The sequence below is a fragment of the Anopheles merus genome, chromosome 2R (genome assembly GCF_017562075.2).
Source record: "Anopheles merus strain MAF chromosome 2R, AmerM5.1, whole genome shotgun sequence".
In the NCBI taxonomy this organism is placed as follows: Eukaryota; Metazoa; Arthropoda; class Insecta; order Diptera; family Culicidae; genus Anopheles; species Anopheles merus.
In genome coordinates, this window is record NC_054082.1 from 38700442 (window position 1) to 38719469 (window position 19028).

Consider the following 19028-nt stretch of genomic DNA (forward strand, 5'->3'; position numbering starts at 1 on the left):
TGATTTAATTTTGCGCTCCGACACTGGTTTACGCTTGCCGGTTACCGGTTTCGTAATGTGTGCACAATCCTGTTTACGGTTGACGAGTTTTTGCTCGTGTTGGATTAAGCTTGCCGTTGTTAATTTTGAATTGGCTAGATGAAAGTGAGTTAATTCTAGCACAAAGAATTGAGCTGTAATGAAAATGCTAATTTTTGTTTAATTCTAATTTGGAGCCACAATCGTAGATGTTTTTGGTCTAGCTTAGCCTCGAACTGGACTGGCCATCTGTGATGTATGCGATATGTAATCATGCCATATCGGCGGATTGTCGACCATCAAATATTATCTTTGTACGATATTAAACATTATTGCCATTTCCACTTTCTGATATAGGCTTAATTCAATTGGTGACATCGTAAATTAAGAGAACCCAAAATAAAGATAAAAAACAACCATGATTGATTTACCTCAGATGTCATCTTCCAAGAAGAGGAATAGATTCAGACTTAATTGAGACCGATGATTCTAGTTGATTAGCGGGCCGGTAGCATATTAGATATATACATAGGCTCTTACAATACAATACAATACATGGGCGATCCCGTGGAACAGTTGTCAACTCAAACGACTCAAAACATGCCCGCCATGGGTTCTAGCCTAGAATGGACCGTGACCCCGTAGCAAGGATAGACTATCCGGCTGCGTGGTAATGAATTAAGTCTCGAAATAAGCCGGCATGTCCGCGTAGGACGACGTTACGCCAAATAAAAGAAAAAGATAGGCTCTTACAAAGCTGGACGGTATCGATTCCCAACTGGGCTATCTTGCCGTAGCATTAGGCTGCGTGAGTACACAAAGAAGTCTTGGAGGCCGGCATGACACCCATTATGTCGTTACGCCAAAAAGAATAGTGGGTTAATTAGCTTTTTCATTTCATTATTTAACCTGTACTATAATAACAGTTTTATGAAAAAAGTAAAAAAATATTATTTCATTCATTATTTAAGCAAATATTTTGGACCGTTTTCCTGGTACAAATTCAATTTCAGTAATGTCATTGTTGACGCCGTCAACCGTCAATTTAGATGCAAAAGCCTCCTTGCACGGGTCACGCGATAGAGGGCGCTGTCGGTCGCTTCGAAATTAATCGGTTTATCGAAAACCGACCAGCGACGGCACGAACCGAAGCCCTTAGGGGGAATGACCGGCGCAGCAGGATGACGAGCAGATTCCTTCGCGCACCCGAGCATACGCACGTGATTTTTTAGCGCCACCTTGCGAAATAGTAATAAATTATACCATTCAAAATTCGGCTAAAAAACGTTTTAATTGATCTCTGGGTAGAAAGAATCGGTTGCATCGCAACAGTCATTGTTCAATTAGTTCAATTAATGCTGATTAAAACGGCCTTAGTAAAAGAGATTTAAATGCTGCGTAAGCAATGTTATATGGCATGAGGATTATATTGTGTCATGTACTGCTCCCAATGTCTTGAACAAATATATTTCAATACACTAAGCTGAATTGCAATAAGCAATACACTGAGCTATTTGGTTTTCGTACATTTCGTACGTTTAATATTTCTTGTTTTTTTTTTAAAGGAACTTAGCACATAAACTTATAATTACTGGTCTACCATTATTCAAAATAAAGCATTTTCCTTCAAACGATCACAACCGACCTCATCAAAAAGGAGTTTCTTTCCCTTCCCACCAAACGATAGTACGTCACGTCAGAATCCTCACCATTACACTACGTGGAGTCGTGGATAAACAATCAAATTAAAATTAGGGGTGTCAACTGTGTAGGGTTCCTCTTTTCTTTGGCCCATTGCCGTTTCATTTGGGTCGAATCGGAATCGGATCGGTTTGCTCAAATCACCCAACCAAAAGGATCCTGTTTGATTGACTGTGCTACACCACCGTGCGATCGTGGTTAATTGAACCAGAAGAGTCACGATACCATACCGCACCATTTCGACGAATTGCCAACAATCAGGAGGGACCGTACAATTAGCATCGTTTCAAACCTTTCGTTCGAAAAATGTGACATTTTTAAGCAAACGATCAAACGATCAAAAGAACGCCACGTAAAGTAGATAGAAAGGCAAGTTTTGTGGTTTAATAAACAATATAGAAAAAAAGCACCTAACGCGATCGCCTTCCAGAGCACAGAGAAGACCAGTGCACGTATAAAATCCCACCGAAGTATGTGAGGGAAGCGAGAAGCGAGGATAAGAAGAAAGATCAAGCCTATTCTCGGGACATCAAGGCTCTTGTGTTGTCACGGAAGCACAACGTAAGAATAATATGTAAATTTCGTCCATTCTTATGATAAATTGAAACTGACATCTCTTCCAGCGGGGTTCTGCGGGGTTTTCGGAGCAGCAGCAAAGGGTACACGACGATACACTAATCCGGTGCATGTGTGTGAGTTCCGTGGGGAGCTCTTCGTGTTTTTTTTTTTTTTTCAATGGCAATATTCTGCTACGCAAGCGGTCGCTCTGTTTTATTGTACCTTTGGTCCTTGTGCTGCTGCCCGTCCACGCCCGGGAACAGCAGTGATAGGAAAGGGGATGGAAAGCAAAGCCTTCCATCATTTTCTCCATCAAAATCGAACTCATAAAAGGATGCATAAAAAAGCTGCTGCCGTTCTGCTGCTGCTGCTGGTCGTTTCTCACGATCGCTCGGCGTCGCTTTCACGTGTTAAGGATTGTCTGTTCTGTTTGGAGCATCCAGGGCAGGATGGAAAGACGATTCCACTCGGGTGGAAGTTTCGCTTGATAGGAATCTCCTTGATGATGCGTGAGAACTTACTCCTTTTTTATGCTTGTCGGTCGATCGGTCGGTCGGTTGCACATACGGCGGGAACGCAACGCGCAGGAGATGAAGGATCTTCTTTGTGCAAGAGCGCGCAGCTTCCTTTTAGTCGAGCACTCGAGCACTTACTACGCCCCGGCTTGTTGCGTATGCGGAGTGCGTGTGCGCAGAAGAAAAACACTACACAAACCACTCAACAACATGCGGCGATGTGGCCGTGTTGGCATTGTGCCATTGTGTGGCCACCACCAATCCAAGGCAAAGGGCTTGCGTTTTGTTGTTCAACAACGTGTGCAACAACCGGGCGGACGCACAACCTGGCAAAAGCTGCTGCTGAATGAAGCTGCTCCTCTTTCGTCAGTGAATGAATGTGAAAACGCACACACACAGACATGCCCAAAACTGCATTCCATCGTTGCACTGGTTGCAGGATTTATTCCGCTTTTGTTTGGAGGAAAAGGAAATGCGTTTTGGTACCGCATTTTGTTCCCCTCTTTCATCCTGCTCTTATTAAACAGGGAGGGAATGTTTGTGCCCTCCCATTTTATCTGGAAAGGAAAATACAAACAGAATTCATATTTTTAGATGTTGTTTCCCTCTTTTTTCTCCTATTTTTGCTACTGTTGCATAACGTGTGAACTATTGTCGATGAGCTTTAAATTGTCTAGAACGAATGGTTACGATTCATTTCAAATACAAAATCCGTTTCGCCCAGCGGCGCCCAACACATTCAGAACTATCCCGTGGGATTATTGCGTATTGAATGTCCTCATTTACGCATTATATTCATTGTTTATGTGTCACGTATGTAGATTTTTTTAAATTTATTTAAACCACAATTTAATTTATAGTGTTTAATTTATAATGTGGTTTCTCTTATTTAATAACGCTTTATATGGAATATTGATTGTTTAAGCCGTAACAATGGGAATAGTAAACAATTTAAAAATATATAGATTAATTAATTTAGATGGTTATTCTAACAAATCTTCGTTTCATAAAAGAGCCAAAAACTTTGTTGAATGTAGCACATCCTTCTTTCTCTATATCCTTTTCCCGGGCGGATAATGTCCTGCGTCCGGGAGCAATGCGTAAAATCCATCTTTCCGCACCACAAAGACAATCGCACCAAACCCCCCCAAACCATAGGGAGAGTGAGTTCGTGTTCTAATGCCGAGTGTAGTTGTTTGTTGTATTCACCAAGAAAACCCGCCTTACTGTCTCTGCCTGCCTGCCTGCCCGTACTCGCCCGTTCGTGCCCAAGTTCTACAACAAACTCCCTGTGTCCGGAAACGGGGGAAATCAGTAAAAAAAAAAGAGTCGGGAATGGGAATCAATTTCCCATTCCCCAGATGCCCACCCGACTGCCTGTGTATCTCGGTTAGGGGTGAAAAGTAAGGCTTATGCGTAAGGACCTGACCTTGAGAAGGGTTTTGTTTGCGATTCGCGTATGCGCAAACGGTAGCAGCAGCAGTACCAAAACCCAAACCGACCCGGGCGAATCGGTTACCAACGACCAGGTCTCCAGGACGCGCGCGCTCCGCTCTTCCTTTTAACGAGCATTCAACATCCTAGCAGGGATCCGTTTCGCCAAAGAGCACGGTCATGGAACGCTATAGCATCATAACAAAACCTCCTGGTCGAGACCTAGCTAGGCCACAGTGAACAGGGGGGGGGGGGGGGGGAACGGAAGACCTTTTTAAATGCGGCGCCAGGACGCTTCGTGCTTCTAGAAATAGCTTGCCAGCGTGTGTAAGATGGTTGGTTTGCCAGAGAGGGGAAAGCGCATAAATTATGCACCAGGGACTGACTCATCGGACCGGTGTGGATTGCAAGATTGAGGGATTAGTGCACCGGAGCCGGGGACATTCATCTTTTATTAAACGGATCAACGGAATTTTATGTTTTATTGTCGTCTTTGGCCTGAGGATAATCATACAGGCATGATTATTTTCGACAATTTCCAACAATATTTATTATTTTGTTATAATGTTTATTGTTAAAATGGGTAGTTATTTTAAAATGTATAACAAAACGGACTTTAGCAGTTGTGACACTGTATCCCTCGGGCTATTGGAACTGTCCAATTTCACAGCCATTAGCGTTCGCACCCTCTCGAGCAGTCCGTTTTCACATTGTGGCTGTGAAAAGCTTTACGGTATGGCCAAGTAGCTTCATTGTTAGAGATTATTTATCGGTCATACGTTTCTCATTAGGGGTAGACATTTCGCTTGTTCTTGTACACTTATGGGTGCCCAAATGGACATTCCTGCAAATAACAGCAAGAACTCAAAAGCTACATTCACTATGCCATGCACTGGAATGCCGAGAGTTTGATTTATAGACCAACGATAAAATGTAACTTAAAATCAACAAAAATGTCCCTCCTCATGAGTGTTCCTACCTTTTCTGTGAGAATTGTGCATGTCGATGTGTTTCCCAATCATCTCTTCGGTCGCAGCTACCGTAAATCGCGACCTGATTCCCATGATCGATGATGACTTAACGATCAATTTACCACGGTATCTGTGCACGGAGCGTTCTAAGGATGTGGTTTCACTGTTGATGGTCATAAATTCTCGCCAAAATATCACCCCGAATGAAAGAGACATGCGTTCGTCTTACTGTATGCCGTGTAACCTGGTACAAGCGACCGTGGCCACGCATTAGGGGAAGAAGCAAAATCTATATCACCCTCCCTTCACTAGGTGTGATGGCGACACACATCGTGCAACCCTCTGGGAGGATAAAAAGGGCAACCGTTTGATTGAAATCGAATGTTTGCCCTTAAGCGAAACTCCTCTCGAGGGTCATGCTTCCGTTGGGAAAAGGAAAATTTAATTCAATTGCTGCTATATCCCTACTATCCTGGTTGCTCGTACAGTTAGTCATGTTTTTATTGCGTATCACATCATTAAGGAATGGTGTTGGTGAGGATTGGATCATGTAGTATGATTCTAAATATTCTTCTAAATAGATAAAATAAATTGGCATTGGAATTCGTGTAAAATGTACAAGTTGATCAAGACCCGAACATAGGCTAATGGGCTATTCTTTGCTTTGCTACTTTATGGGCAGTCTATATGGTCAAGGACGTACCATCCATCCAAAGGCAATCAGCATAATGCATCTTATTGCTATAAATATTATTCCAACGTTGTTATCCTTCCATCTGTACTATAAACTAGTATTTATAAGCAACAAGGGACAAACAATTATCCTACCACATACACTTACGCCCTATATGGACGGTCCACGTTTGTGTACAGGATCAGCAAAAAAAGGACTCCCAGAACCTTCCACAGAACCCTTTATCTGGAACGGGCTAGATTCATCCCGAAGCAGCAGCTAGAAAGGGTTGTAATTTTCTGGAGAAAGGTAAGCTAAACCGGCCACTGAATCTCCAGAAGGATGTGCCATACCGGCAAATCGTGTTTGGTGATTATCGTTGCAGGTAATTGTCAGGCAAATGAGGTGCTAATTGATCAAGCGTCACATTCGTCACAGTGTATACCCGCCGCATATGCTAGTGTCCCCATGTAACCTGTCCTGTCTCCCGAGCGTGTCCTTGTGTGTAAAGGAACGAGGCTGCAAAGATCATTGATTCGATTCCCCTATGCCGGTTTTGGGAAGGGACATTTTGTAGAGGTACATTCCACAACCGTAACTGCATCAATTTTTAGTGCATGTGAAAGCGGCACCAAGGGGAAAGGACATTCTGTCGTTCTGCTAGCTTCTTCCGTTGCTAATAGGTTATCCGATTAGAAAAGGCTGCGCAGACTATTGTTATCCAGTAAAAAGAATCTTAAAATTCAATTTAAATACGATCACATGAGCGTGAAGCGCTGCATTCACCCGCGAGATAAGCCATCTTTGCAGTAGTGATCTTAAATAGCTCTTCGACCGTACAAAACACATTCTTGAGCGAGCTTTGAAATGTGTAACCATAAAATGCTTCCCCTGCCGTAAATTTAAACATAATTTACACCACCTAGAGAGCCTCCAACATCTACCTGTTACGCAGCGTGTAATGAGTTAACGTGCCATCTTTCCACACAAAACTCCATAAATGGATACTTTAAATAAAGTGGACGTATGGATAGATGGTTACTGGGTGCATTTTTTACAGGCTCATCAATCCTAAACAGCTATCCATCCCATTGGTGTGGAACATGACAACCAATAAAATAAGGAAAGTGTCTAATATGTAAAATTAATTCCACCAGCAATGGTACCTTTACAACTGTTCAAACCAATTTCTCGCCCTTCTGGCGATGATTTATGGCAAAATTGGTACGGGTACTGTTAACTTTCCATTCCACCCTGCAATTGTCCGGCAGTTTTTAGGTTTTATGGAACTAAATGCCGAAACTGTTTTCCCTCCCCAAACCGATAGCAGGAATGCGCTCGCTTACACCAGAGTTGTAGGCTCCGTTTTATGAGGGGTTTTATAAACCATCCTACACCGACCAGTTCCTCCGGTACTGCTGCAGGAAGGATGCCGCCATTCCTCTCCACGCACAAAACAACCCGGCCAGGAATTATTATTGTTCTTTTATGCACATGCACGAAACGCAACAGGCATATGCGACACGATTCTACTGCGATCTCAATGTACGATTCCGATCCCATAAAGGGTTATAGCGCTGACGCTGAACGTACCCCAGAAACGGAGTACGGGCCAAATCCTTCCACCATTGCGTCTGCCACGAATTGAGCCACGATATATACGCATCGAGCGCGCGGGGTACGTTGCGCAGCTGTCCTTTTTATTGCACACACTACCCTACCTACGTAATAAAAGGCAAGTGGTGGAAAAGCAAATTCCAATCGATTCAGGTTCAACAACAAACACACACACAAGCACACAAGCGCACAGTTTTACAGAAAAGTGCATCATCAAGGTGGCAATTGGAACTACTAACCCTTCCGCATCTATACGTCCGTAGGGCGGCAGGTGTCGTCGTAAATGGTGTATGTGTACCTTCTTTTCTCGAGATCAGTATGCTGCGTGTTCTTGTTTTGCGACATAATGAGAGACCAACGTAATGCTTTCGGGCGCGAGGAAAGAAATTTTTCGGTATGCTTCAAAGGAATGTTTGCGTTCTTCTTGGTGGGGGTTGGGAGAAAAGAAGAATGCAAAAAAGTCCTAAAAATCATCATATTTTGTTGTAATCACTCACAAGGGAAAGAAAGATGTCAATTAGCTAAGGAAAAAGTACAGTTTAAATGTCTTAAATGTTCATTTTAGTTTTAATGGAAAATCTAACAACCTACTGCAACTTATAGCAAACCGTTAAATCTTCTGTTTAAAAACGCGTCACCATAACGGTGCCTGCAGCTTTTGAACTTACAGGCCTTTGCCTTTACGATCGGTACACCAAACGAACCTTCAAAACCCTCTAAATAACCTTATTCCGGCCAGGAACCGGGAGTGGCAAGGGTCGATTATGCAACTAATTGGATCCGTCTGCGGCGTCGATTGGCTGGCTGGTTGGCTGGCTGGCTCTGCTGTGGTATACCCAATCAGCCGTGAAATGGAAACATCGATCGGACCTAAGCCGTGCCCGCGCAGTACCTATGCCGAGGGAAGCAAACGTGGCCAGCTCGATCGGAAGTACATGGTTTCGATACCATGTGGTGTCCTACTATCGCTTCTGGGTGTAAGGCGCCTAGCACGGCAAAGGAAATCGTAAATGATTAATTAGGCACGCTGGACATGTTTGACCCGAAACCACCACCCAAGCCTCGCTGGCCGCAGGTAACAGGTTTAAACGCTATCGGCATAAAGATATCGGCGATGAGCCGATCATTGGATCAGGGCAAGCAGGAAGAATGTTGTAATTAGACCGATCGAGAAAAGATCGATCAAGCAGGCGGTGGGGTAGTGTATTGCCATGCTCGTTCTTGCTGATGTACGAGACATTTGATCTTGATGTAGCATGCTTTGGTTGCTATAGTTTGGGGAGAAAAAAGACCAATTTGTACGAAATCTTCTTAATTTTGAGATGATCATCGATTTGGTTTTGGTTTTAGCATCGATTTTCGACCAACCAAGTAAAACCGAGCTATTGGTTAAATAAGTATGTTTGATGTCACGATTACATCGATTCACAAACAAGAAGGAGACCATATTTCAGTAACAATTCTAGCTCAAATATCCAGTAAAGAATTTTTCCGATTACATGAAACTAATCTTTACTCAGACATTGTCCATCTTTTTGGTATCCAATTGGTATCCACAGGGCATTAGTTGCTCCCGTACAATCTGCCAACCGAATGATTCTGCGCTAAAACTCTTGCTTCTCCAAAAAAATCCAATCTCACAATACCCCCCAAATCCGTATGCATTAAACCGTATCACATAAGACTCTTCCAGCAATTGCATGAAAATGCCCCCCCTCCCAACAACAGACCAAATAGACAACAAAAAAAGAATCTTTCCCCACGCAACGGTAAGCATTAAAAAACGGCGTCGAAAAAATGTGTACATATAAAACATGGATCGTAAACCTGCTCACCTGCATAATTCCAAGAAGTAATATGCCTGCCCAGTTTCTTTGCTGCTATCACAGACACACATACAATGATTCCTGTGGGCACACTCTCAGTTTACCATAGCGTACCCAATCATCCTGGGGTCTCGGTGGCAAGATCTGTACACCTCCTGCACTGCGAACGGAGCAAACGAACACGAAACTGTACTGCGGGGCCATGATCATAACTTTCAGCAGCGGCCACCGCCACCACCGCAACCTGCTTTATGGGCTTTTTTTGTTTCGTTGTTGTTTCTGGTTCATCCACCCTTACCGCCCAACTTTTCAGGCTCATCCGACCGTTTCAATCTGATGCGACCCTTAAGGCATAAAAGGGGAGGAGGGGAAAGTGTAGAAAGAAAGCATCGATCGTCGTGTGTTACCGTACCCAAATCCCAAACAGGCTCCCCACCACCACCAACTGCTGCTGCTGCTCACTGTGGTGCATTGCGTGTGCGTTTGGCGTGTCTCAAATTTGGCCCTTATTTACCGTGGCCGCGTAGGATGAGATAAGAAGCACGGGCGCGCGCACACACACATAAAGCCACGGGTGTTGGTAGAAAGATCGGTAAGGAGCAAAGGGTTGTGCTAGGGCGGTACGTTTAATGTTACTTATGGTGCTGCTGCTGCTGCTGGTGGTGGTTGGCTTAAGTAACGCGCACCTTCTTCTTGGTGCCGATTAGTGTCGGTAGAATGGTATTGTCTTTAGGCAGTTGACCATCCGCTCGCAGCCCGGTAAGCGCACTCTCCTCGTTGATAATTGAAGCCATGGTAACACCCTTCGCGCCAGCGTACATGCCTAGAATGGTGAAGAGATAGCTGTTTAGTGCGGGTGATGAAGATTCGGAATTATATGCACATCTCATGTTACTTATCTTGAGTGTGGCGTAAGCAGCTCGAAGCACTTGTTAGTAAATGCAGTTTCCTCGGTAATCTAAAACGGCGTGCTATATTAGGATAAAGCTCTACATTATAGACTGTATCGTTAGGGCAAAGAGGTTCCATTTAAAACGCTGCCCAGTTGTATGACCAACAGCAAGGCTTATACAATTTTGTTATTTTGTTCATAACCTTGAGAAAATATAGTTAAAAAAAACCCGTCATTTGACTTTTAACGGTGAAAGTAGTACAGGTAACATAAGTTCTACCTCTACAAGCGGGGTACAAATTGTATCTTCCGAACCTTTGCTTTTCCTTTATATCATTGGAGTAATACCGCCTTTTGTCCGTTTTATGAAAGCTCTGTCATTAATCTCTCCCAGCCTAGGTTACATGCCTGCAGCTAGGGACAGGTACCCGCTACCCGGTTGCTTTTGTTTTAACATTAAATAATGTGCATATTCTCTATGGTTGCCGCCTTCGTTGAAACGGCTCAGCAGCACACCGCTCATAACCTTGCCAATTTGCTCAATAATCCACTCCCGGGAAGAGGATTACTTACTTCTACCGATCAGGGATGCTGAGCTGTTTCTTTTGATGGTAAAAGGTGCTTCGTCGCTGTACCTGTTGCGGGACCCTGTTTTTGCCAATCCACAATTGACATTGAAATGTTTTCGGAATAAATTGACTTCCCTATTGCTCGGTTCGTCCTCCAAGCATGCATGCATGCGTACATGGCAACTTTCGGCTTAAGTCAAATCATACGGAACACCCACATATCTTTACATGGAGTATGATATATGACCTCTCCCCCGCGGGTGCGTATGTGTCGAAGCATCCTCCTCCTCCTACACCTCATCAGGTGCTCATCTGGGAAAGTTTGAGCCATCATGAACAATGTCCCCGCAAGAGATGTGCTACCCGCTACCGGTGTGTGTCCGAGTGAAATCCGAGTCCCATCCTGCACAGCAACATCCTGCCGACGGGGTCCATCCGTGCAGCAAAATCCTTGAACGCCCCTGGTAGAAAGTGTCAGAATCAATTATAAGGCTTAACCTTGTGCAATAGAACAAACGGCACTAAACCTTCAACTAGCAGCAATACGTACAAATTGTAAAAGATGCATCCCATAGAACTCCGCTCATCTCCGGGCAATGTTATCTCAGCACGTCACAGCGTCGTCCACCACGGCGAATTGGTGGTTCGCCCTAAATAACGGGACTACAGATTGATCTGCCCGATCTTTGATGCCGTTGGGAAAAGGCTCCCGCCTCCTCCCTCCTGCTCTGGGTGGTTGTGTAGATGTAGTACCACAGCAGCAGCTGCGCTGCGTTGCATCTCCCGAGAAGGCTCGCTGCAGAGAAGTTTCCGAAAGCCTACACTGCTGCGGTAAATCTTTCTGATCTGATAATTTCCTTCGATCTTCGGTTTGCGTCTCACAATACTGCATCAATCCTTTCCCCCGCCCTTCCTGCGGGTCGCGCAATACGACGGGATATCTGCAACATTGCCAGCATCATCATCATCATCATCATCAACAGCAGCAGCAGCATCAGCGAAACGGTGTGTTTGTGTGCGCATCATTATCGCAACTCGGCGAACGGGTTCATTGGCCAGCGTGCAGCGCAGCCTCCTCATCGTCTGTACCAACAGGCAATTTGTTGCAATTGCAACAAATGCTGCAAACAAACAAAATAAAGAAAAGAAAAGAAGTGTAAAGAAATTGTCTTCAGCGTGGCCGAGGAAAGCAAGAGGAAAACACAGCCACCCAGCAGAGCACCCACTGCCAGCTGACTTACTTAAGCCTTACATCGTAGCGCATTGTTACTTACGGAGCTTTGGCTGGTAAACACAATCATAATCAGCAGCCGCTTTCAGGGTTGTTAGATCGTGCCACCCTAAGGGACTGTGGGGGGGGGGGACTGTAGAAAGGATGCAATTTGGATTTCATTCGAGCTGTACAAGCAAACAGCTGGGCAGATTAGATGGTTTCAAGAGAGAACGCAGCCTGTTAGCGTAAAGCTAGAAAATTGATTGAATGTTGTTCATCCGCATAAGTTTTAGTGTTGATTAGAAGGGATTTATAATAATGTTTGTAAGCAAATTATAAAAACCCATCGTCACTAACATTCTCCAACGTGCGAGAGTGCTCTTAACTCTTAAACCTCAAGATCGTCCATCCATCCTAACCATCCGGATCGTCGATATCTACGCAGCACAGCATGGACGGACATCGCCAAAACGTCCGCAGAACGTCTCGTCTCGGATATCACCCTTGCCGGTTATGTTGAAGGATATGTGGATCAAGATAAAACCTTGCTTTCGAGGAGGTTGGACGGCTCCAACTTGCCGATCGCTGCAAATAGCTGCAGCTCCCTCCCTGCGTTCCCTTACCGCGATCGTTTTGGGCCACACGGCCCCCACACAAGAATGCAGGATAATAATGCGGTACCGCTAAACATCTGCCTCAATAAACAACACACACACACACAATGAACCTAATGGAAGCGGAAAACGAACGAACAAAACCATGGACGAAAAATAAAAACAAAACGGCCACTTTGGAACATTTGGAAACCTGACCAGTGTGTGTGTGTGTGTGTGAGTGTCGAGCAGAGGGTTTCTGGGGGGGAATGATGGGTCTTTCGATTTGGACCTTGGAGAAAGATTCCTTCCCGACCGAACCTTTTCTGGTTGCGGTCGTCCAGCCAGCCTTCAAACCTTCAAGGAGTGCCGAAATAATATCCTCTACCCCAAAAAATACAGAAAGCAGCTAAAACCCCCATCAAGCAAACCCCAAGTAAACCCCATGTTGATCAGTTGGGTCGGGTTAAAAAACGCCTCTCCGCCTGCTAAACAGGGTCGGTGTAAATTAGATGAATAATGAAATTTTAAATATACCCTCTTCTAGGCCACGTTAGAAACAAGCTGCTGGTCTGGCTGGTGTGTCCCTATAATAATTTATAGCGAAGCGTGTATGACAATTCTTATCGAACCAAAAAATGTGATCTAAATAACTGTCTGATTTCCCTTTTTTATAACCTTTTTCCCTCACCAGCAACTGTTGTACCCACCCAAAACGACAAATCGTATGCACCTTTACCCAAGATCCGACCGCACATGGTCCATCATCGTTTCAAGGTGGATTCACGACGATACGCTTCTTCGTTTGTACCGAAGCACCCTTAGGACGGCAAATTGCGAAGAAGAAAAGCGAGCGCAGAAAACAATCTCGGAAAGAAAATCGGAAGACCTTCTGTCGAGAATTTGGCAACAAGAGACGAAAAACCGGTGTCCAAAGGAAACACAGCTAGGCGGGCGTGCAGATGTGGAGTAATTTGGTGCAGAACTGCAGAAGCATGAATTTTCGGTTGCACCGACTGACCGCACCGGGGGTGCGTGTTGCTGCTGCTGTTGCTGCTGCTGCCTTTGGTTGATCCCCTGGACACACATACCCTCAGGGACAGATCGCCACACGCTCGAAAGAGGAGGAAATTTCCTCGATGAGGATGATGGGGTACCATAACTCTTCGGTTGATTTACCTTCCATCGCTTGGTTGATTATGCTATTCATACTGAAATATCCTCAAAGTATTATTCGAAAAAAAAAAAGAAAAAAATCCTTCTTTTCCCAAGCGTTCAAATTACAATTGATCGTTGCATGTTTGCAATGATCAACTTAATGTACACATTTTTTAAATTTTAATATTTGCTTTATTTAAGCTGCGTACGCTGTATGTACGATTTTGGTCCGAAAAATAAGGGGCAAGGTGGATTAATCGTCCCCTTTTCTCAAATGATCGTCGCTTTCCTTACAGTGCGTCAGGTGCATCCGCTTTTGGCGGAATCTCACTGCAAAGGGAGACCGATCAGTCGATGGGTTTAGTCTGCTGGCACTAGATGGACTGTACACAATTTATTAGGATGCATTACGACTTCCGTTCGTGGCGCAGTAATGTATGCATAAAAAACATATTATATTTGCATTTGCATGTAACAAACGGCTTCACGGGAAAACAAAAAAATATAATAAAGCGACCAAAACTTACAACGCTGGGCGAATGATTGCTACAAAATTTGAGACAATAATTTTCCTGGCAGAAATATTGCAAATATTCTTACACATAATAAAGCTGTAAGCGCAAACAACTAACAATCTTTACCGGTTATACTGAACCCTGTGTTGCTGAATTGAAAAGTGTACAAATGGACTACTTCTCTTCTTGTTGGAGGGTGTGAGATAAACACAGTCCGTTCTTCCCCTTATTTTACCCTTTATGGGGGAGAGAGCCAGTACCCTTCTTCTTCTGCGCGATCCGTTCGTCGTCAGCCCATCGTAACTGTAAGCGGAACTATTCAACCGCAACGAATGATCGCAATCGACTTTTGCTCAATATATCTCGTTGGACGCAATCATTGATTGTTTGTCTTCTTTTTTCTCGCCGTTCTGTAATGCCGTTCTCATTACACGGCCTAGCAAGCTGCAGTTGACGTGGCACTGTACTCGCAATAATGTGAACTTTTCGAAACATTGTTGTATGTGCAGTGAGTGTTGTTATATTGTTTTTAAAAATCTCTATAGAGATACTTTGTGCTTAAACATGTTTTAAGTTTAGCAAATATTTACCAACAAATTATACCAGTATGGTAAAGCCATGGTAAAGAAAGTAAGATACCGTGAATCTCCAGCCCAACTACCTCAAATTCAACTGTCTCAACCACTTTTCAAAAACATGATAATTTGGCCGAAACAGCGATGCGTTCGGCGTCCATTTAGGTTGATTAGGCATGCCCGCGGGCCCCCACAAAACACTTAGCATAGTAATTATTGCGCACAGGGCAATTTCAGAGCCCCATATCAAGAACGGCCCTGACGGCGACTTGACGCCAAACCGCTGCAACGGGCCCGCTTTAGGGCTTCCAAATGGAGCTCTGGCTCGTCTACCCGGTTATCGCGTTCTATTTGCCAATACTTAAGCTTATGCTTATTCTGCCCACTTAAACCCGTTGGGGAGTTCCTCTCCGAACAGGCGAATTGGACGCGCAGAGGGCAAGCACTCCTCCGGTATAAATGCAATGCTGCTGGGAGTTAGAAGTTGTGATGTGCTCTTTGGAGCGCAGTCCGATTCCGATACGATTCCGACTATTATTAGTCTGAATCCGACTCGGGGAAAATCCGAACCACTAGTTCCGCCGGTCTGGTCCCACCAGTTTGGGCCGGTCTGGTGTTACAGTCGTCAACTCGTACGACGTAACAACATGCCCGTCATGGGTTCGATTCCCGAAAAGACCGTGCCCCCATACGTGTAGGATTGACTAACCTGCTATGGTAACCAATAAGTCACTGAAAGCCAAGTCCACTTCACTAGTGGGTACAGGCAGGCCTTGACCCACAACGGTTGTTGTTCCAAAGAAGAAGAAGAAGAAGTTCCGCCCAGAGACGGAGCCGTCCGGAGTCGTTCAGATTCGTAGTCATTCGGAGTCGTCCAGAGTCGATCGTAGTGGACCGGATTCGGATTTGATCGTCAGGCAGAAGCCTTCCGATGCAATGTGCTTGTGATCAAGCATTACAGTTCGATGTGTTTTTTTTTCTTTCCCTTTGCACGTGCACTTCGTATATAGGCCTTTGTTTCGAACGCCGACTCCAACGACTCCGAACGATTCCGGAATGACATACTTATGTATAGTACTTCGTGCGTCGTACATTGGCATTTTGAAATTGCATTAAAAACTAAAGCAAAATAAAAATAAAAGAATAAATCGGTTGTACATCCTGGTAAGATGTTTCCATTTCATTCCCGATCATCTCTAGGTGCGTAATTGAATTTACACTATCAAATCAAAGCAACCAACACTCCTGGCTGGACACTCTCCTGTCTAAACATGTTCCTTCCTGTCCCTGGCACGTCTATACTCACCGGTCGAGATAAGCAACAGATGGTCGTTGTTTGCTTGAGTGAACATATCCTTTCCCAAAAAAAAACCTTTCCCCTCTAGTGTATTTGATGCCACAGCATTTTCTCGAAGGATGATAATCGCCGCGTAGATCAGACACTATGACCGGCACGAAAATTCCCCATCGAAAGAAAGAAAAAACACGAAAACAAAAACAAGACAAGGGAAACGATCCGCACCGCATACACACACACACACACACACGGGAGTGACACACAAAAGATGGCCTGGGTTTACCTCGTGTGCGCATGCGCGTGCGCGCCCTTTTCACTCGGTCCAGTTGGTGCAGCTGCTGCTGCTGCTCCCTGCTTGGAGGAAGATGGACTCCTTTTCTGTCGCCGGGGTTGCTTCAACAAAAGGATGTAGGTAAGTTTCCCCATAAGTTCGTTGTGCTTCTTCACCATGGTTTTTCTTCTTTCGATCGTCTAATCATTACTTGAATAGAGCCACGCGTCCGATGCTCTGTGCCTTTCAAATGACAAAATAATTTCTGTGCAATTTTACGGAACACCAGGGAGGGTGGGGACAGAAATGGTGTGACTCTTCGTTGATCAATAGCTGTGTTTTCGCGTAAAACTGGTTCGATCGTCTCACAAAAGACACACACATGCACGGCGGACGCCTGCTTTGCTCGTTGGTCAGACAACAGAGGCACCTCTTGGGGTAAAATTGTTGACACCCATCAAAGTAACGTGTGGAGGATTGTGGCCTTTTGTTGTGTGTTTTTGTTTTGTTTTGAGACAAAAACAGCTCTTTGTTTAGTGCTGGTGGTCCGCGATTGCTTGTTCGCTCGTTTGTTTATCAGTTTGGGGACAATAGAAAGACACACAAGTGGATGTCGAGCGGAGTTTTCGGGTAAACATTTCGTTGGAAATTATTTGTTCCCAGTTGGGATACATGTACGATGGACGGAGTGCATCGTGGTGCAGAAAACACAATCCGTATAGTGAAAAGAATAAGCAATTCGCTTGGAATAATGTAGAATGTGCTAGAATGTTGGCCTGCTTGAAAATTTGTCCAAGCGAAAGCTAACAAAAAGTGTAGTTTGTAGTTTTATTTTTTGTATAACATTTGTAATTTGAATATGTGGTCACCTATCGTCACCAGTGCTGTTGGAACAAAATGAGCCAATACGCATGGTACGAATCCGGCGAGAAGAACATCTAAACCTTTTAGCCACAGCCAAATGCAAGGGCTGGTGTAATAGTGTGCCCCGGCCCAGAGCCTACTGCATTGTTATCGTTTCCTTTCGCTTTTCTTTGCGCACCGCCGTTTGCAGGAGCATTCAACGAGGCCCCGATGAACATCTGCCGCAATTCCGAGGTAAGCCTCTGTCCCCTGCCCTTCTTTTTATTCTTCTCGTGTGCCAACGATTTTCTCGCTTTCCCTTACCTTGTGTTTTTTTTTCTTCTTCTTTCCTCTCCTCGCTGCCCTTAAACGGGCGGTTATTTCCTGCCGCTCCAGGATCTTTTTGAGGTGTACGTGCGTCGTGCGTACGAGAGCCTACACCGGTTGCTATGTTGGTGTGCGTTCGAGCTGTAAGGGTAAGAAATTAGCATGCACGTGTATTGGTGTGCCGGGTTAATACTAATGAACTTTACGGCAACGTCCCTGTTGGGCGCGGCAAAATGGCAAGATGCGAATCCGATGAGTCATACCGGGTTGTAAGGAAAAAAACCCGGCTAGTTACGGGATCTAGGATTGTTTGCAATTTTGGTGCTTCCAACTGAAAATCAAGGAACAAGCTTCTGTGATGCAACTATGCAGAGTTATGTTGCGCTCATCGTTCATGTCCCTTGGCAGCATGTTTGAAGGACCTTTCCTGTATCGCATTGAAGTTCTTTGTGCTGTGTGAAGATAGCACCTAGTGGTGTTAAAAGTATCGATTCCATTTGCAATCCTTTTGCAATAAAAAATCGTTTTGGACCCGTTTTTGTCGAGGTTTGCTGGCAGGATGTTGTGCAAAGACACCGAAACCCCTATTTTCCATCTGGTGCCGGTGTTTGATTCGTTTGCCGGTCTCACCCTCCACCGTTTTGCTGGTCTTGCTCTCTCAAGGTCAAGGTTCCGGCGCGATACAGTACCAACCAGCAGCAAAGGGCAGACTCTGGCAGGGCGGGAACGGTTGCGCGTCGATAGGAGACAGCACAATGTTGTTTTGATTGTGCGTAGTGCGCATGTGGTGTGGCGATGGTTGCTGCGTTATGAGACAACCAGCAACTGACGGAAGCAGAACACTGGAAGTGGAAATTCCTCAAAATAAGAAGCAGGGTGGACTGTTTTTGTTGTTGTTGTTGCTCTTGTTCGTGCTTAGAACCACGTGCTCGTTGCGCACAAATTCTTTTCCAAAGGGTTCCCTTTCGAAAGTCCCTGTTATTCTACACTTTCTATAGATCTGTGGCTGGAGTTGAGAAAAAAAAGTACATCCCGTCCCACCCCTCTGTTGGAGCACTGTTCCTTATTTATTTATGGTAGCATAAAACATGCCACCAACAGCATAGAAGCGGGTTAGCCCTATGTGTAACGTATGTTTCCGGTTTCATTTTTTCTGCACTTCTTTTGTTGTAGTTTTTGTTGTGTTATTACATAAAAAAGTATAATTTCCATAGATAATTCAATACCTAAATGGTGGGCATTGAAAGAAACCATAACCACGTCTAAGATAATATTTTAAAACTAACTTTTTGAGACAGAAGTAGAAGTGAAATCATACAATCTTTAACACGCCGGACAAGAAAACAATGCCGAAACCTTCCTCAAAACTAGCGGTATAAAGCGAATCAAAGGCAAGCATATTTCAGCAACATATCACCGTGATGAGGTGAGGAATGACAGTACCCCCCGCCCCCAAGGCAGG

General features: G+C 44.6%; 1 protein-coding gene and 2 long non-coding RNA genes across 3 annotated transcripts in view; 1 reads left to right on the forward strand and 2 right to left on the reverse strand.

Annotated features, from left to right (window-relative positions):
- LOC121589663 (O-phosphoseryl-tRNA(Sec) selenium transferase) overlaps positions 1-14468 on the forward strand; it is a 23270-nt gene extending 8802 nt beyond the window's left edge. The window contains exon 5 of the mRNA XM_041908741.1: positions 13275-14468. Within this exon, the coding sequence (XP_041764675.1) occupies positions 13275-13405 (131 nt within the window). The 3' untranslated portion in view covers positions 13406-14468. The remainder of the gene's footprint in view (positions 1-13274) is intronic.
- On the reverse strand, positions 10399-16353 carry LOC121589665. Its single transcript, XR_006004333.1, has 4 exons — positions 16135-16353; positions 11325-11895; positions 10521-11235; positions 10399-10408 (listed from the first exon to the last, which is right to left on the reverse strand). It is a non-coding gene; the product is annotated as an uncharacterized LOC121589665 (long non-coding RNA).
- Positions 16354-17157: 804 nt separating this feature from the next.
- On the reverse strand, positions 17158-18399 carry LOC121589666. The gene is made up of 2 exons (XR_006004334.1): positions 17830-18399; positions 17158-17707 (listed from the first exon to the last, which is right to left on the reverse strand). It is a non-coding gene; the product is annotated as an uncharacterized LOC121589666 (long non-coding RNA).
- Between the last annotated feature and the right edge of the window lie 629 nt (positions 18400-19028).